General features: G+C 37.1%; 3 protein-coding genes across 3 annotated transcripts; 2 read left to right on the forward strand and 1 right to left on the reverse strand.

Moving 5' to 3' along the window:
* On the forward strand, positions 3,650 to 6,153 carry LOC18781972 (pentatricopeptide repeat-containing protein At1g51965, mitochondrial). Its single transcript, XM_007214952.2, has 2 exons — positions 3,650 to 4,605; positions 4,723 to 6,153. The coding sequence occupies exons 1-2, from the start codon at positions 3,820 to 3,822 to the stop codon at positions 5,926 to 5,928; spliced, it is 1,992 nt and encodes a 663-aa protein (XP_007215014.1). The 5' UTR covers positions 3,650 to 3,819; the 3' UTR covers positions 5,929 to 6,153.
* Positions 6,215 to 9,293, reverse strand: LOC18781736 (28S ribosomal protein S9, mitochondrial). The gene is made up of 4 exons (XM_007215499.2): positions 8,502 to 9,293; positions 7,461 to 7,901; positions 6,805 to 6,885; positions 6,215 to 6,639 (listed from the first exon to the last, which is right to left on the reverse strand). Exons 1-4 carry the CDS (start codon positions 8,995 to 8,997, stop codon positions 6,548 to 6,550), a joined length of 1,110 nt encoding a protein of 369 aa, XP_007215561.1. The 5' UTR covers positions 8,998 to 9,293; the 3' UTR covers positions 6,215 to 6,547.
* LOC18782247 (acid phosphatase 1) lies at positions 13,797 to 15,441 on the forward strand. Its single transcript, XM_007215769.2, has 3 exons — positions 13,797 to 14,236; positions 14,716 to 14,925; positions 15,006 to 15,441. Exons 1-3 carry the CDS (start codon positions 13,839 to 13,841, stop codon positions 15,181 to 15,183), a joined length of 786 nt encoding a protein of 261 aa, XP_007215831.1. The 5' UTR covers positions 13,797 to 13,838; the 3' UTR covers positions 15,184 to 15,441.

Below are 16,275 nucleotides of genomic sequence, written 5' to 3' on the forward strand. Positions count from 1 at the left end.
TGTTACACTATATTTTATGTCCGTTTGATAATCATTTCATTTTTAGTTTTTAGTTTTATTTTTTGTGCCAGAGTATAGAGGAAAAATAGAGAGAGAAAGTGAAAATGAGAGTGAAGATGGGGATTGAGGGAAGATGAAGGGAAGACGAGAGGGGAAGACGAGAGGAAGAAGTAACAAAAGTGAAAACTAAAACTAAAAACTGAAATCTATTTGAAATTGTTTTCACTTTCAAGTTTTTGTTTTCACTTTTGTTACTCTTCCTTTTTATCCTCCCCTCTCTTCCTCTCTCTCACTTTCATTTTCTTCTATACTCTAACACAAAAAATAAAAACTAAAAACTAAAATGTACGGTGAACCCGTGTCATGCCCCGGACTCGAGGGTTGGTGGAAATCCCACGCCCGGGGCGTGACAGAATGGTATCATAGCGAATTTTACAGTTTCATTAAATTGTTTTGTTATTCACTAACCTGTTAAATTAATGTTTAGGATGCAAACCGATCAGAGTGATGATACATGAGGAGGATTCCAAATGGGACCCGATGGCCTCATCCTAGTAGACGAAGAAGTATACAACAGCCGTCTACGCAATCAGGCTTGTGTGGATGTAGTTAATGAAGTTATAGATACATAATATAGAATGATGTTTTATACACCAGATATGCAGAGATTGGTTGTTAGACATCGGTTGCAGGCCAACAATATTATGAGTCAATATCAATTAAATATTGAAGCACACTCTTACGACCATGTGTTAGAAGATGCTACGATTATAGCTGCTGATATTTGGCCACCACTAGGGATAGACTTACCATATGTTCCAGAACCACATGAGTTAAACTTACCCCCATGTCCCAGACCCAGAAGATGAAGCATATTTGGAACTTTTGGACCTTGATGCTCTATCTGCTAGGTCTATTGCATCAGCTGCTTCAGTGGTTATCACTGAACTACAAAATTCTAATCCAATTGTCATCAATCTAAGTTATGATGAAGAAAATGAACATCCTGAGCCTGTTATCCCTCCCGTTGAAATTATAGATATTAGTTTTGATAATGAATAGATTTTCTCAAAAGTTTGACTAATAAAATAGATAGTGTGAACCTAACGCGTTGATTTTGGTATAGTTGATTTGTATAAGGCTGTCCACAAAAACTATACAAATCCACTATACCAAAATCAGCCTATTAGGTTCACACTATCTATTTATTAGTCAAACTTTTGAGAAAATCTATTCATCATTAGAACTAATATCTATAATTTCAACGAGAGGGATAACAGGCTCAGGATGTTGATTTTCTTCATCATAACTTAGATTGATGACAGTTGGATTAGAATTTTGTGGTTCAGTAATAACCACTGAAGCAGCTGACGCAATAGACCCAGTAGATAGAGCATCAAGGTCCAGAATTTCCAAATATGCTTCATCTTCTGGGTTTGGGACATGAGGGTAAGTTTAACTCATGTGGTTCTAGAACATAAGGTAAGTCTATCCTTGGTGGTGGTGGCCAAATATCAGTAGCTATAATCGCAGCATCTTCTAATACCTGGTCGTAAGAGTGTGCTTCAATATTTAATTGATATTGACTCCTAATATTGTTGGCATGCAACCGATGTCTAACAATCAGTCTCTGCATCTCTGGTGTATAAAATATCCTTTATATCTTGTATCTATAACTTCATTAACTACGTCTACATAAGCCTGGTTGCGTAGACAGCTGTGGTATACTTCTTCGTCTACTAGGATGAGGCCATTGAGTCCAACTTGGAATCCTCCCCATGTATCATCACTCTGATCGGGTTGCATCCTAAACATTAATTTAACAAGTCAGTGAATAACAAAACAATTTAATGAAACCGTAAAACTCTTTTGACGCCCCAGACTCCAGGGTCGGTGAAAATCCCGCGCCTGGTGAATGAGGAAAAAAATAAAAATAAAAAGAAGCCGAAACTCCAAAATCTTGCAACTTTACAATTAATAAATAAAACTCTATCACTCTCATCCAATTTAGCCTTAACTAGTTTAGTCCTCCTCTTGCCCACTAATTCATCTGAAAAATTAAACAGGGTGAGGGATGAGCAACCACCATTCAGTAGGGACATGAGACCTTACCACGGTAGATTGATATAACTAAATTACAAGACATACAATCACATAACATATACAAGATAATAATGAATGAATGCTTTTCATCTAATCCCATTAATTCATATAACTGGACAAGCAAACCTGCCCATTGATATGAACTAACCCACATCTCAATCATCCCATAATTTCTCCATTTTGTCTAACTCCCCGTCGCTAGTCCTGTATCACCCAATAAAAACTATGTACATTGTGGGATTCTTAAGATCTGGGACCTACCAAGAGTTAGACTCAACTATACACAAAAATTATTTCTATTACCCTCTTTTCCATACTTTCTTCATCAACCCAAGAATTCCAGCCATCTCCGATAACATATGAACATGTCATTATTAATAAAATAATACAATGATAATTAACAAAACGTAAACACCCAATAATAAAGAATATCAACCAAACTGTAATATCACGCATATTATAATACTCATGAAATTTAATTAAATCAATCCTCGTAAAGGTCCCCAAGAAACCCCTACCTCGATTCCAAAGCTTTGCTCCAAATTCAAAAAATACAAGCTTAGCCCTATATCTCCTCCAAGAATTTCATCACCTGGATGCCTTTCTCTAGATGTAGTAAACCATTTATAAACGTAAATTCTTATTTATAGTAGTAGAAGTAGGCAACAAGAAATCCCTCATTGGTTAATATTATTGGCGGCAACAATATAGGATAACAACCACTTGAGGCTATCTTCAATTTTTGTATGTCCCGCCACCTAGCAAGAATGGTGGCACCATCTCTAGCTACAATACTCTTGATCCAACACCTCATGCTAATGAGTCAGCTTCTTACCAAATATATCTATTAAGCCTTAACTCCTAAATTTTTAATAAAATACAATATATATATCTATATATATAAAGCAAAAGGCAGAGAATGGTGAAACATTTAAAATACCAAAAAATGCCCTTGGTTAATGCAAATATTAAGAATTGAAATTATTAATTAAATGAGGATAATATGGTAAATTCACAATTTTTCATATTAAAAAAATTAAAATTAAAAGAAAATTCAGATAATGAGTCCTATTTTTATGGAACACAAATATCCATTATCTTTTTTAATTCTAAAATAAATTAAAAAATTCTATAAAAAAAACCTCTCGCATGCGCGGAAGCGCGTGCAAAGAGGCTAGTATATATAAAGCAAAAGACAGAGAATGGTGAAACATTCAAAATACCAGAAAATGCCCTTGGTTAATGCAAACATTAAGAATTCAAATTATTAATTAAATTAGGATAATATGGTAAATTCATACTTTTTCATATTTAAAAAAATTAAAAGAAAAAGAAAAAGCAGATAATGAATCCTATTTTTATAGAACACAACTACTCATTATCTTTTTTAATTCTAAAATAAATAATAAATAAATTTTTTTTTTTTAAAAAGCCTCTTGCAAGCGCGTGCTTAGAGGCTAGTATATATAATTTATAAATTTTATGGCAAAATATTAAATCTTCAAATTATATAATTTTATAAATATGGGGTTTCACAACCCGTATCAAATATCAATTGTCTATACGCATTGATAATTGTTATCCAAAATTTTCTGCCTCACTCAACACGACACGTCGTTTACTTCAACCACTCAACCAAAAACAGTCCATACCAAACCCAGTCCCTCTCTCCGAGCACAACGACTCCAACACCAAACTAACACTAACCACCACACCATGACACCCCGCCGCCATCTGAGGCTCCTCGGCCTCACCAAACCCACGCGCTCAACCACCTCCGTTCCCACCATGCGCCGCCACTACGCCACAAAGTACACTGCCAAGATAACCTCAACCTCCCCAACGGGCCTCTCCGTCTCCGCCGAGGTGACACCACCACCGCCCCTCCCCACAGACATCCGCGGCTACGCTCTCCCGCGACGCGACCTCATCTGCAAAGCCACCCAAATCCTCCTTCGCCAGTCACCTTCCGCCACGTCGTCCGACCCCTTCTCCGACCTCTCCGACTACCTCTCCTCCCTCTCCCTCCACCTCACCTCATCCGAAGCCTCCGAAATCCTGAAATCCCTCAACTGCCCCGACCTCGCCATTAGATTCTTCCGGTTTTGTCCCTCGCTTTCCCCGAATTTCCACCATGACCCCTTCACCTGCAACCGCCTCCTCCTCATTCTCTCCAAGTCCACCTCCCCTGCCCGGTTCGACCTCGCCCGGTCGATCCTCCGCGACATGGACCGCTCCAACATACGTGGCAACATCTCCACCGTCAACATCCTCATAGGCCTGTTCGGCGACACTGAAGACTTGCAGACGTGTATTGGGTTGGTGAAGAAATGGTGTCTCAACATGAACTGCTACACTTACAAGTGCTTGCTTCAGGCCTTCTTGCGCTCTTACGAATCCACCAAAGCCTTCGATACTTATCTGGAAATGCGGCGTCGTGGTTATAAGCTCGATATTTTTGGCTACAACATGTTGTTGGATGCGCTAGCCAAAGACGAAAAGGTTTGGAATTTGAATGAATGAATTGAATATATGACCTTATCGTTGCACTCACGTTTGAATTCGATGTGGGTTTTTGAGGGTTTCTGATTTTCTGATGTGCAGCAGAAAATTTGACAGGTTGAGCGTGCATACAAGGTGTTTGATGATATGAAGAAGAAGCATTGCGAGCCGGATGAGTTTACGTACACGATCATGATCAGAATGAGTGGGAAATTGGGCAAAGGTGATGAGTCTCTGGGGTTGTTTCAGGAGATGATAACAAGGGGTTGCAGTCCTAATATGATTGTTTACAATACTATGATTCAGGCTCTTGCTAGGAGCAAGATGGTTGAGAAGGCCATCATTGTGTTCTCAAAAATGGTGGAGAACAATTGCAGGCCTAATGAGTTTACGTACAGTGTGATTTTGAATGTTTTGGTTGCTGAAGGGCAGCTGGGTAGGTTTGATAAGGTGGTGGAGATGTCGAAGAAATACATGACTAAGTCAATATACGCGTATCTTGTGAGGACGTTGAGTAAATTGGGTCATGCCGGTGAAGCTCACCGGCTGTTCTGCAATATGTGGAGCTTCCATGACAGAGGGGATCGGGACGCGTACATGTCAATGTTGGAGAGTCTGTGTAGTGCTGGTAAAACCGCGGAGGCCATTGACATGCTGAGTAACATTCATGAGAAAGGGGTAACTACTGATACTATGATGTACAACACAGTTTTATCAGCTCTTGGAAGGTTGAAGCAGGTATCTCATCTCAGTGAACTGTATGAAAAGATGAAACTTGACGGCCCCGAACCTGACATATTTACGTACAATATTCTGATTTCGAGCTATGGTAGAGCTGGGAAGGTTGATGAGGCTGTGACCATATTTGAACAGCTTGAGAACAGCGATTGTAAACCTGATATCATCTCTTACAATTCATTGATCAACTGCCTTGGCAAGAACGGTGATGTGGATGAAGCCCACATGAGGTTTAAGGAGATGCAAGAGAAGGGTTTTAGCCCTGATGTTGTCACCTACAGCACTCTCATCGAGTGCTTCGGCAAGACAGATAGGGTTGAAATGGCATGCAGGTTGTTCGAGGACATGCTTGCTCAAGGCTGCTACCCTAACATTGTAACATACAACATCTTGCTCGACTGTCTTGAGAGGTGTGGGAGGACTGCTGAGGCAGTGGATCTGTATGCAAAGCTTAAGCAGCAGGGGTTGACACCGGATTCAATTACATATGCCGTGCTTGAACGATTGCAGAGTGGTTCACATAGGAGAGTCAGAGTTCGCAGGCAGAGTCCGATCACAGGTTGGGTTGTAAGCCCTTTAAGATGATGAAGGGTTTTGATGTATATTAGCCAATGAAGGTTGTAGTTATACCCAAGCATTGTTGCTTCTTTGGAGGCATCTTTTAATCGCAGCCAAGCATGTGGCTGGTGCCTTGACAAATTGTTGGATGTTAAAGGGTCTGCGGTTGATAAATTGTTGTCCATAACCACATGGTTAAGCCAAAATATTTTGATCTACTCAACCTCTAATAATATGATCTCAAATTGTAAATATTGTTTGCTTTTTGCAACGACATTTTGATCAATTACTTTTGTCTCGTAATACATTGTAATTTACTACACCAATGCAATTACAAAGCCAAAAATAAATAAGAAATCATACAAATGCTATCAACCTCACTTCAAAAACCTAACTCAAGTATCATGTCGAGTACAAAACTTAAAGCTGTGGAAGCAACAAAGAATCAGAAACAAATCATATAGCTTCAAATGCTTCTCGGATCACATAATCTACAAAATTGTTCTAGTACTCATCGACTGTTACAAGCTACCACTACAAATGCCATGCAAGGCCATAAGAGTGAATCTCAACAAGTTATTGCTGTAAATCATACTTTAAGTTCCAAATCAATACTGGTGTAGAAAACCAAGCTCGCAACAATTGATCAACGCTTGACCCATTGGAAGCTCTTCCTTGCCTTTGCTTTTCCTGGTTTTTTCCTTTCCACCACACGTGAGTCCCTTGTCAAGAAACCAGCTGGAAAGACAAGTGAACAACTGGATTAGCAAGAAAGCAACACAGCTATAAAAGATCATTTATAAGAAAACAAATTCGTAAAATTTACAATTTACAAGGTTAGCATCTGTTTCTCCCTATCAATTAGAAATGACAAACGCACAAAGGGGAGGAGAAATATATTACAATCTCTTAGTGCAGGACGCAAGTCGGGTTCCCAATTTTGCAAGGCCCTGCTTACTCCTAATTGAATTGCTCCAACTTGACCTGTAAAAACCACTCTTAATTTTGTATGCAATGGATTAACATGCTTTCAAGATTAACAATTTGCACAAAGTTACGGTATATTCGTACCCAACTAGTAAATATAAAGAAGAGCAAAGTAGCATAAAACAATTGTCTGTAATTCTGTCAAGATATTTTGGCTCTGATTTTCCTATCTTTTTCTTTGGCATCTTCCTGTTTATATATCTGGTTTCAAGTATAAAGCTAAGCAACAACTAGAGCACCCTAACAGCTTAGGAAGAAAAACTCACTAATGTCCATTTCATCTATTTTAAGGAGTCAAATTGAACATATGACTCCATAAGAATATGGGCAGAAAAAGTGTCCACTAACATATGGAGCTGGACAAAAAATTGTTCTCCGTGATGTCGGCAGTGTAAGTACTAAGTAGTGAGACAACACTGTGGTTTGTTGGCATAGAAAGTGATGAATTGCAAGTTCAAGGATAAAGGAGGGAAAAAACAGTTGCAATGGATCCCAAACAAACAAGTCAATACGAAGGAAGAAGTTAACATATAAACCATAATAAGATGTGTATCTCTGAAATTTAGGCTTACCTGTGGTGCCACCTCCTTGAACAGTACACTCGATGTCCCAAAGGCCCAATGTTTTTGTCTCAGAGAAAGGTCGAAGAAGGGCAGCACGATGGTCAAGCATTGGGAAATAGACATCAAATTGTTTATCATTAATCGTGAATTTCCCATCACCAGGTTGAATCCAGACACGTGCTACACTGCATTTCCTTCTTCCTGTTCCATAAGCTCTCCCCTTGTCGTCTACTTGTCTCACTCTTGCTTTTGCAGCTTCCTCCTGTTTCTGGCGCTCTATTTCAGCTCTTGAGGATTTTCTGGTACTTTTCTCATAACGAATGTCTTCTATTTCTCTTAGAGGGGGCAATCCATTTATCCCTTGAAAATCCTTCAATGCAATCAAAGTGTCAAGCATTTCATCTGTGATTCCAGATGCAGCAACAAGGTCACCAAATGCACGATTTGGACCTGCAATTACCATACTGAATCAGTATACAATTGAACAATTCACCTGACAAGTGGAAGTAAAAGAAAAAATGTGAATCACTCAACTTATTCCAGTCAACACAGCACATCACTGATCAAGTTAAAACACAAATAATGAATAAGCAACTTCATCCAAAGTGAGTATCATTTAAAAAATATAACTCCAACAAAGTATAAAAAATGGTTTTAAGCCATATGTGGAATACACATCCAAACCAAGCAAATATGTATTCATTTTAACTCGTTCTCCCATCGATTCAACAAGTAGTAGTTCTCAAAAGCAGGATTCAGAATGAAACAGACAATACACGCATGGACATAAAATGACAGAAATTGCTTGGTAAACTTAAAGACGTCTCAACAAGCTTTCAATCAGTTCCTTCTCAACAAACTTAAGAGAAGGAGACATACAAATGCTTGATGCCCAAATCAACCAAAAAGGCAATAGTACAGTACAAGTGGTTCCACTAAGCTATACACTTTTCTATTCTTTCCCATATCTATGATTTCAAACTGGAACACATACATCAAAATGTGCGTTCACATCAAACTGTTAGCTCAAAATTAACAAAAAGGAACTACCTTTGAGAACAGCAGTGAGCTCCTGCTCCTCTTTCTCAAGCCTCTTAGCCTCCTCAGCCTTCTCAATCTCCTCTCTACTGCCCCTGCGAATCTCACCGTCGGTTGCAGCAACAGTCTGTACACCCTCACCGATATCGAACAAGTCACTCTTCTCCTCCTCTCCCAAGCTCCAAGGCTTGTACCCCGCCACCGTCTCCCACTCCTCCCCGCCTTTCTCTTTCAACCACGAATCTGCCTCGCCAGCCTCGCCGGAATCGGCGACTCCGGAAACGTCCCCGGAGATCTCACCGAACAAAGGGTCGAACTTTCCATCAGTTTCCTGAGAAAGTTTCCAAACATCGGATTGGGAGGGGCCCTTGCCATTGTCACTTGAGAAGAACCTCGGCACGAAGGTAGTGAAAACAGGGTTTTGGGGTTGGGGAGGTGGGTGGAACTTTGAGGAGATTAGGGTTAGGCGAGAGAAATGGGAGGGTTTGGGGAGCAGACGAGAGAGCATGGTGATGAAGCAGACAGAGAAATGTTAGGGTTTTTTCCTTTAATTTTGTGAATTTTTAGGGTTTAACCAAAAAAACGTTGGATTTGGTGGCGATCATAATCAGAAGTGAAAACCCAGAAAACTTTGAACGCAGCAAAGCGGCGATGCGCCGGAGAGGAAGAGAGAGCTGCAAGGGTTTTAGGCCAGCACGGGCGGACCGGTTTCTGTTAGCAAAAATGGTAGGATCCGATATTTGGGTTCAAAAGAAAAGAATAGCTCAGGATTACGCTTGGGCTTCATCCGGGCTAGCCCGTAAAGTTTTGGGCTGATGAAGTGCCATTTCACTTATGTGACCCGAAAGATTTCATAGGTGTACCAAAGCATCAATAATTGTTTTAGGTTTTCACAAATTTTTTTTTAGAAGGAACCATGGGGAAAGGTGCAGAGTTTCAGAAGTCCTTTTTTTTTTAAAAAAAAAAAATTTATTTTATTTTATATGCTTTTGTTGAGATTTTAATGTTGAAGTTGAACTTAAGGGTAAATTGTGAAGTTGCGGATATGAGCTTAGTCAAGTTGGCTAAAGCGGAAGTGCTCCCTATTCTATACCCGAGTTCGAATCATTCTTCCCATAGTTTTTAAGTTTAATGTTGAAATTTTTTGGTTGGATCTACTTACACTTATGCATTGCAACAATGGATTGATTAGTGCACCCAAGTAACCACAACGACACTATATAAATGTTAGAAACGTAACATTCATTTATACAATTAACCCATTTTTGGTAGACTTTTATTTATAGTGGCTAGTATAGTTTTTATTTTATTTTATTTATGTAAAAAAAATTTAATTACAAAGAAAAACTGCGGGGACACGCATGTTCGAACAAATCAAAATAAAAAAAGAAGAACACGCCAGGAAAAATCATTCTCCCAAGTCTTGGACCACGAAAGGCTATGGAACTAACCATTGCCAGAGTTCAAGTGGGTGGTATAAGTACATTTCTCCTTTCACATTGGCCTCTTTTGTAATATAAAAAAAAAAATCAACCTTATTTTAAGTAGCCCAAAACCAACCATTGAAAAATAAATTAGCTTTCATTTCAACGTAAACAATTAATTGGTTTTAATTCCAATCTTCAAATGAGGGAGATGAGGCCGCCTTGTTTTGATGCATCCACCAAAAAGATGTGCAATTATTATTTTTGCGTTGATATGAGTCGAACTTCAGACCTCCTCTTTTAAGTGAAGGTAACTATCACATGACCAAAAGCTAGTTTGAGATGAGCCGACCTTCACTCCATTGCCCCACCCCTATTTTTATGTTAGTGTCGTGTTTTTTAGTTTTATTTCACATGACACTATTGCGTCTATTTTGTGTATGTTCTTATCATTTCTTGGGGAATTATAACTACCAGGTCGCTTTTAAAGTTTCCACACTTCATGAACAATCCATCAATACAAAGTCGTTCGCAGATTTTGCTAAGATATCCAGGCCCCACAATTATATTTGGTCTACTAAATGATAAAGAAAGCCTTATCCTTCAGCCCAAAACCCAATTATTAACCCTATTGTCCAACATTTTTCCAACATGAAGATTCGATTTCGTCTAGGATAATTAAATTAATATTCAAAGTTTGAAATTTTATACCTAACTAAATATTGGTTAGATTACTAATGGATTATTAGTTGGAGTGGTCTAGGTCTTTGGTTTACTCTCACGTATTTTTTGATTCAAGCTCTTATGATACACTTGTGTATGTGAGTTTCTCGTCTCTCCCTTTCTAACTTCGACAACAACAAAAATATTAATTTTATTTATTTATTTTTTATATGTCCCACAGCCATTACCTGTAGCCATGCTTCCTTCCGACAGGACGTGACATTAAAAGTAAAAAGATATTTTTATCTAGATCAATTTTGGATTGACTGATCAAAACATGAGGTCAATATCATCCCATTGTACTAAAAATAGAAAAAGAAAAACGAGGGTTTAAAGGTCGATGTAGACTTCAAATTGTCGGTGGGTTTACAGATTTTGCTCGATCAATTTGGATTGACAAGTAATTAAGACATATGGCTAAATAATTTCATTTACTGTCTGTGTGGCAATAATATTTCTTCAATATGAAAATCATAGTTTGTCACTAAAACAAAAGTTTCCTTACTTTAAACACCAAGATTTTGTTTATGTTAAGGCTCTAAGTAAGGTATTGTTCATCATCATTTCTAGTTGGGTGGCCTTGCTTTCGTTTTGCTGTTTTCCATAGACATGATAGGACCCCAACAAAGAAATAAAGCAACAACTTGCATGTGTAGTGTACGAATCGAGTACTCCTTTGTTAATTGTTTTGCTCGTTTCTTCATACATTTTGATATGTTGATCGTCATGTTTCTCGGGCGGCAGGCAACCTCTTACAAAAATAAAAATGGCACAGCAATCAAAGGAGTAGCTTTTGTGAATCTAAAAATATCCCGTGAATGTTGCAAATGTGTTAGTACGAAAATTGTATTGAAATTTTTTAGATTTTAACATAAATTGAGAATTAGTGTGTGAATATTTTTTACTGAAAGTTTTGGCGCAACACATTTAATTTTGAATTTTTGAAGCATGACTTGATCGATATGGGAAACTTGATTTCAAGTAAATCATGATATAATCATGCATTCACAATAGGATTCCTAGTTGAAATTATTTTCAATGCCATTTTGATTTAAGTTAAAATATTAGTGTTTCCTATAGTGACGTGTCCCGTGCTCATCTCCTAATTCACTTGTTTTAAGAGATATTGTTTCTCCATAAAAGAGTGGTTGTTTGGTGTCATCATTTAGAGTCCATATTGAATCAAAACTGATATTCATAATTGAATAGTATTTGTGGTCTCTTGGACTCCTGTTATGATGTCTTTCATTAGAGTCCATATTGGATTAAATTTGATAGTCATAATTGAAGAGTGTTTGTGGACTCGTGTTTCCGTTTGACTAGGGAGAGTGAGTTTTGAATAAAAGAAGTGTGCCTCTCTTTTGACAGATATGGCTTTTGATATTTGTGTTGAGCATATAGAGTTTTTAAGAAAAAGTTGTTGTGCATATCTTTGAGATAGGTTATCAAGTGTTCTTGTTTTTAGTTGGTGATTTATCAAATACTTTCATTTTCATATTGCATTCATATGCATGTTCTGTGACGCATATGATTGAGGAGACCAAGACCGTGGTGGCGTTTATCCTCCTTATAGCTTGAAGCAATCGTGATCAGTATTGCGTTCAACACAAAAAGTATCAAAGATCATCCAGTGACAGAAGTTGAGTTACGAAGAAGTCGGTAAACAATATCTAGATGTGATTTTTGGACTGAGGAGTCCTGTGAATTTTCCTCAAATGTGTGATTTTACCACGTAAAATAAATATCTATATGTTCATTTACTTTAAGCTCTGTACATTTCAAAATTGATAAGCCATATCAATCATGCTTGGAAGTTTATTTTTATTTATTGATAATAATCTTAAATTAGCTCATCCCACATGTAATTTCAAAATGCATTTAGAATAAGACCACGTGCATGGCATGGATTAAAAAAATAAATTTTTTCTTTTTGTTCTTTTTTTGGGTTTAATGTTGGAGGCTGAAAGGGCCATAAAGGAGAACAAGCTTGAGCAAACTTCATATTTCATGTGGGGTGGTGGTAGGTGTAGGCTCTCCATACAGAATTTCCTTATCCGTATAAGAAGAGGATGCTTTCTCTATATGTGGAGTGGTATGCATATCTTTCCTTCCCTTTTCATCTTTTCTTTTGCTGTCACTGCTAAAAAAACTCACACTAGATACTGATTTTTATTTGGGGAGTATTTTTGCTCACAATTTTAACCTAAAATGTACATTTATTATTCCTCTTAATATTTGACATGTGCATGTTGATATAATTATGATTCTATAAATACAAAGTAAAAAGTTAATTATAGTTATGCTAATAAATACATGCCAAGTGTTGAAAAAGATGGTAAAAATACACTTTGGAACAATTTAAAGAGACAAATTAGTGCAATCTTACCTTCCATATTCGTGGTTGTTCCCTAAATAATTTACTACTCTTTAAATTCCTGTTCCTCGTGGTTAATTTAAAAATGTATTAAAGAATTATTGCCACGTTTTTGCTTTTGGACAAGTTTATGCTACCTATTAAAGTGATGGCATTTTGCATTAATCTGCATATATTTAAGCTTTATTGTCAGTGGCACGTTGTGCATATAGTCTACAGACATATCATTACATTATTCTATTTATTTATTAATATATGCTAGTCGTTTTGCCTTTTGTGTGTGTGTGTCTGTGTTTCTTACATGACTTGGTCAAAAGAAAAACGAAAAAGCATGAATATTGTAACATTAATGTGAATAATGTGAAGCATTTCTTTACATATATCCAGAAAGCTCTCCCGCCCCCCAACAAAAAGATATTATTGAAAAAAAAACATAGCCAGCTAGTTAGCTAGGTAACTTTAAACTTAAGCAACGCAGAAAAATTGACTTAAAACGGAAATAATATTGTTCTGCTACTTTCGAAGAATAATGTTATTGTGTTATTGATAGGAATAACAAAAAGTACTAGTGTTTCTTTAAAAAATGAGTATAGTTTAAAGACAAAACCCAAATAATGCATCGTAAAGATAATATATTCCAATTCATAAAGAGTGATTTTACAATTCAACTTGTGCATGTTTTTTTTACACCATATACAACTAGGGCCACACAAGTAATTATCCTCCAAACCTAGGGTCATTTAGCTTTAGTAGAGCCTATTTAAAGAAGGCAAATTGTCAATTCAAAGCAACAAAGTTTCCTCTCAAACTCAATCAATATCATACATCATGGAAATATTGCCAGTAGCACTAGTCTTCTTCCTTGCCACAATTGTATCAACCACCCAAGGTTATGAGCCAGTTCTAACCCACCATATCCATCTCCTCACGCCAAAAACGGGAGGAGCCAGAGGCAGCGTCCCCGGCTTGTCTTGCCTGAGTTGGCGGTTGGCGGTGGAAACTAACAACATTATTAACTGGAAGACTGTTCCAGCAGAATGTGAAGGGTATGTAGGGCACTACATGCTTGGCCACCAGTACAGAAAAGACTCAAAAGTGGTCACTAATGGGGCTTGGCTCTATGCTAAGAGTCTCAATCTTACAAAGGATGGCAAGAATGTGTGGGTGTTTGATATTGATGAAACTACACTCTCTAATCTACCTTATTATGCTGTTAACGGATTTGGGTAAGTTCTAAATTAAGTCAATTGATTAATGAATAATGCATTGTGTAGATTAGCAAAACCACCAGCTCTGGCACTCTAAATTATGTAGAATACTTTATTCCTATTTTTTGGTTCACAAGAAATGCCTTCATTATTTTTATTGCAAAGAAATGCCTCAATGGACAGAACATAATATACTTTATTAATATTGTATTAGTATAAGAAATCATTAAGTACCTTTCTCTCCCTCACTATGCATGTTTTTTTTAATCATTAGCTTCATAATAATGCTTTTTTTTAGTACAAGCGATTGGGGGGTTTTACACAAATACTCATTGGGTGTTTAGAGGGTTTCGAATCTCTGCCCACATGAATGGAGGTTGAAGAGCTCAACCAACAGAGCCATATCCCTTCTGTTTTCTTTTCTTTTTTTTCTTTTTTTTTTAATGAAAAAAATATTTGGCAGACACTTATACTTCAATAATATTTGAAAATTTCAGGACTGAGTTATACAATGCCACTTCATTCGATGAATGGGTCTTAAAAGGCACAGCCCCAGCTTTGCCTGAGAGTCTCAAGCTCTACCAAAAGCTTTTGACACTTGGAGTCAAGGTTGTGTTCTTAACAGGAAGAGGAGAAGATAAAAGAAATGTCACAACCACCAATCTCAAAAATGTCGGATATCACACTTGGGAGAAGCTTATACTCAAGTAAGAATCTATATTCCCAAATTACCCCTTACACTTTAGGGTTTTGTAATTGTTTTAGTGACATTATTTTTGGTTTGCAGGGGGTCTGCTTATACTGGGAAGACATCGTATGTGTATAAATCAGCAGAGAGAACTAAGCTTGTGAAGAGTGGATTTAGAATTATTGGAAATGCAGGTGATCAATGGAGCGATATCTTGGGGACAAATGTTGGCAATCGGACCTTCAAGTTGCCTGATCCAATGTATTACATTAGTTGATATATCAGTGTTCTGATTTTTGTTTTGCTTTTGCAAAACACTTGAATCATGTTTGATTAAGACTTTTTATTGACCAAATAAAAAGTGGCAATGTTGTAAGTGCACTTTATCTCGAGTATGATATAAGGAAAATACTTGGACCATTCTCTGTAAGTGAGAGATTTTTCAATGTGAACATCATAACGACGCATGTTATCATTCTCTTTAGAAAGAGCCATTGTTCCCTAAATAAATTACAATTTAACCCTTGTGAAGAAATTTTTCTTTTTATACTTTTAATGAGTTATATATGTATGAGAATATGATTTATATATATAGGGACAAATAGCTCCTTACAGGGAGGAGCCACTGCAATGTTCTTAATTTCGTCATAACCCTTGGACTGTTGAGTTTTAAAATCGTCATACCTTTTTTCTCCTTCAATTTTCTCTCAACAACCAAGCAAGAGCTCTTTGGGCCTCTTTCAGTGAGTTTTTCTTTTCAATTGTTGTGTATATACTCATAAAAATATCCCTAATTGGCACCCTTGAGTTTTAGTCAATTTTTTCCATGGTCCTCCTTACAAGATTTTTTATAGTTTCCACCCAAACCTCTTTCACTCACCAAGAAACAGATGAGCTAAGGAATGCCCAACCACATTACACTCCCCAGGCTGAAACGACACTTCAAACCAACATGATAGCAGTAACTATACTATTTTTTTCATTTTTTATGAAGCATTTCTCTAGATGGCTAGGTAAACTAATTAAAAAATTGCCAACGGAATTTAGTCTAGTTGAAAAGAATATTGATTTGCACACTAGTGATCTCAGGTTCAAACCCCAATAATACCTTTACAGTGTGTGTAAGAAAAACAAAATAAAATTATTGCCAAAACTAGTCTTCTTCCTAATGAGCATGATTTTGAAGACAAAATCAAGATGCATCCAAGCCAACTCATCTAGGACATAGACATCAATAATTTTTGTTGTTGTCAGACTTGAGGAAAATTTTATTATAATCGTAATTATCGTCAAATGAAGGGTCATTTAGCTATAGTAGAGGCTATTTATAGAAGGCAAAAGCAGAAGTTTCCTCCCAAACAATATTTAC

The sequence above is a fragment of the Prunus persica genome, chromosome G3 (assembly GCF_000346465.2).
Source record: "Prunus persica cultivar Lovell chromosome G3, Prunus_persica_NCBIv2, whole genome shotgun sequence".
NCBI classification, from domain to species: Eukaryota; Viridiplantae; Streptophyta; class Magnoliopsida; order Rosales; family Rosaceae; genus Prunus; species Prunus persica.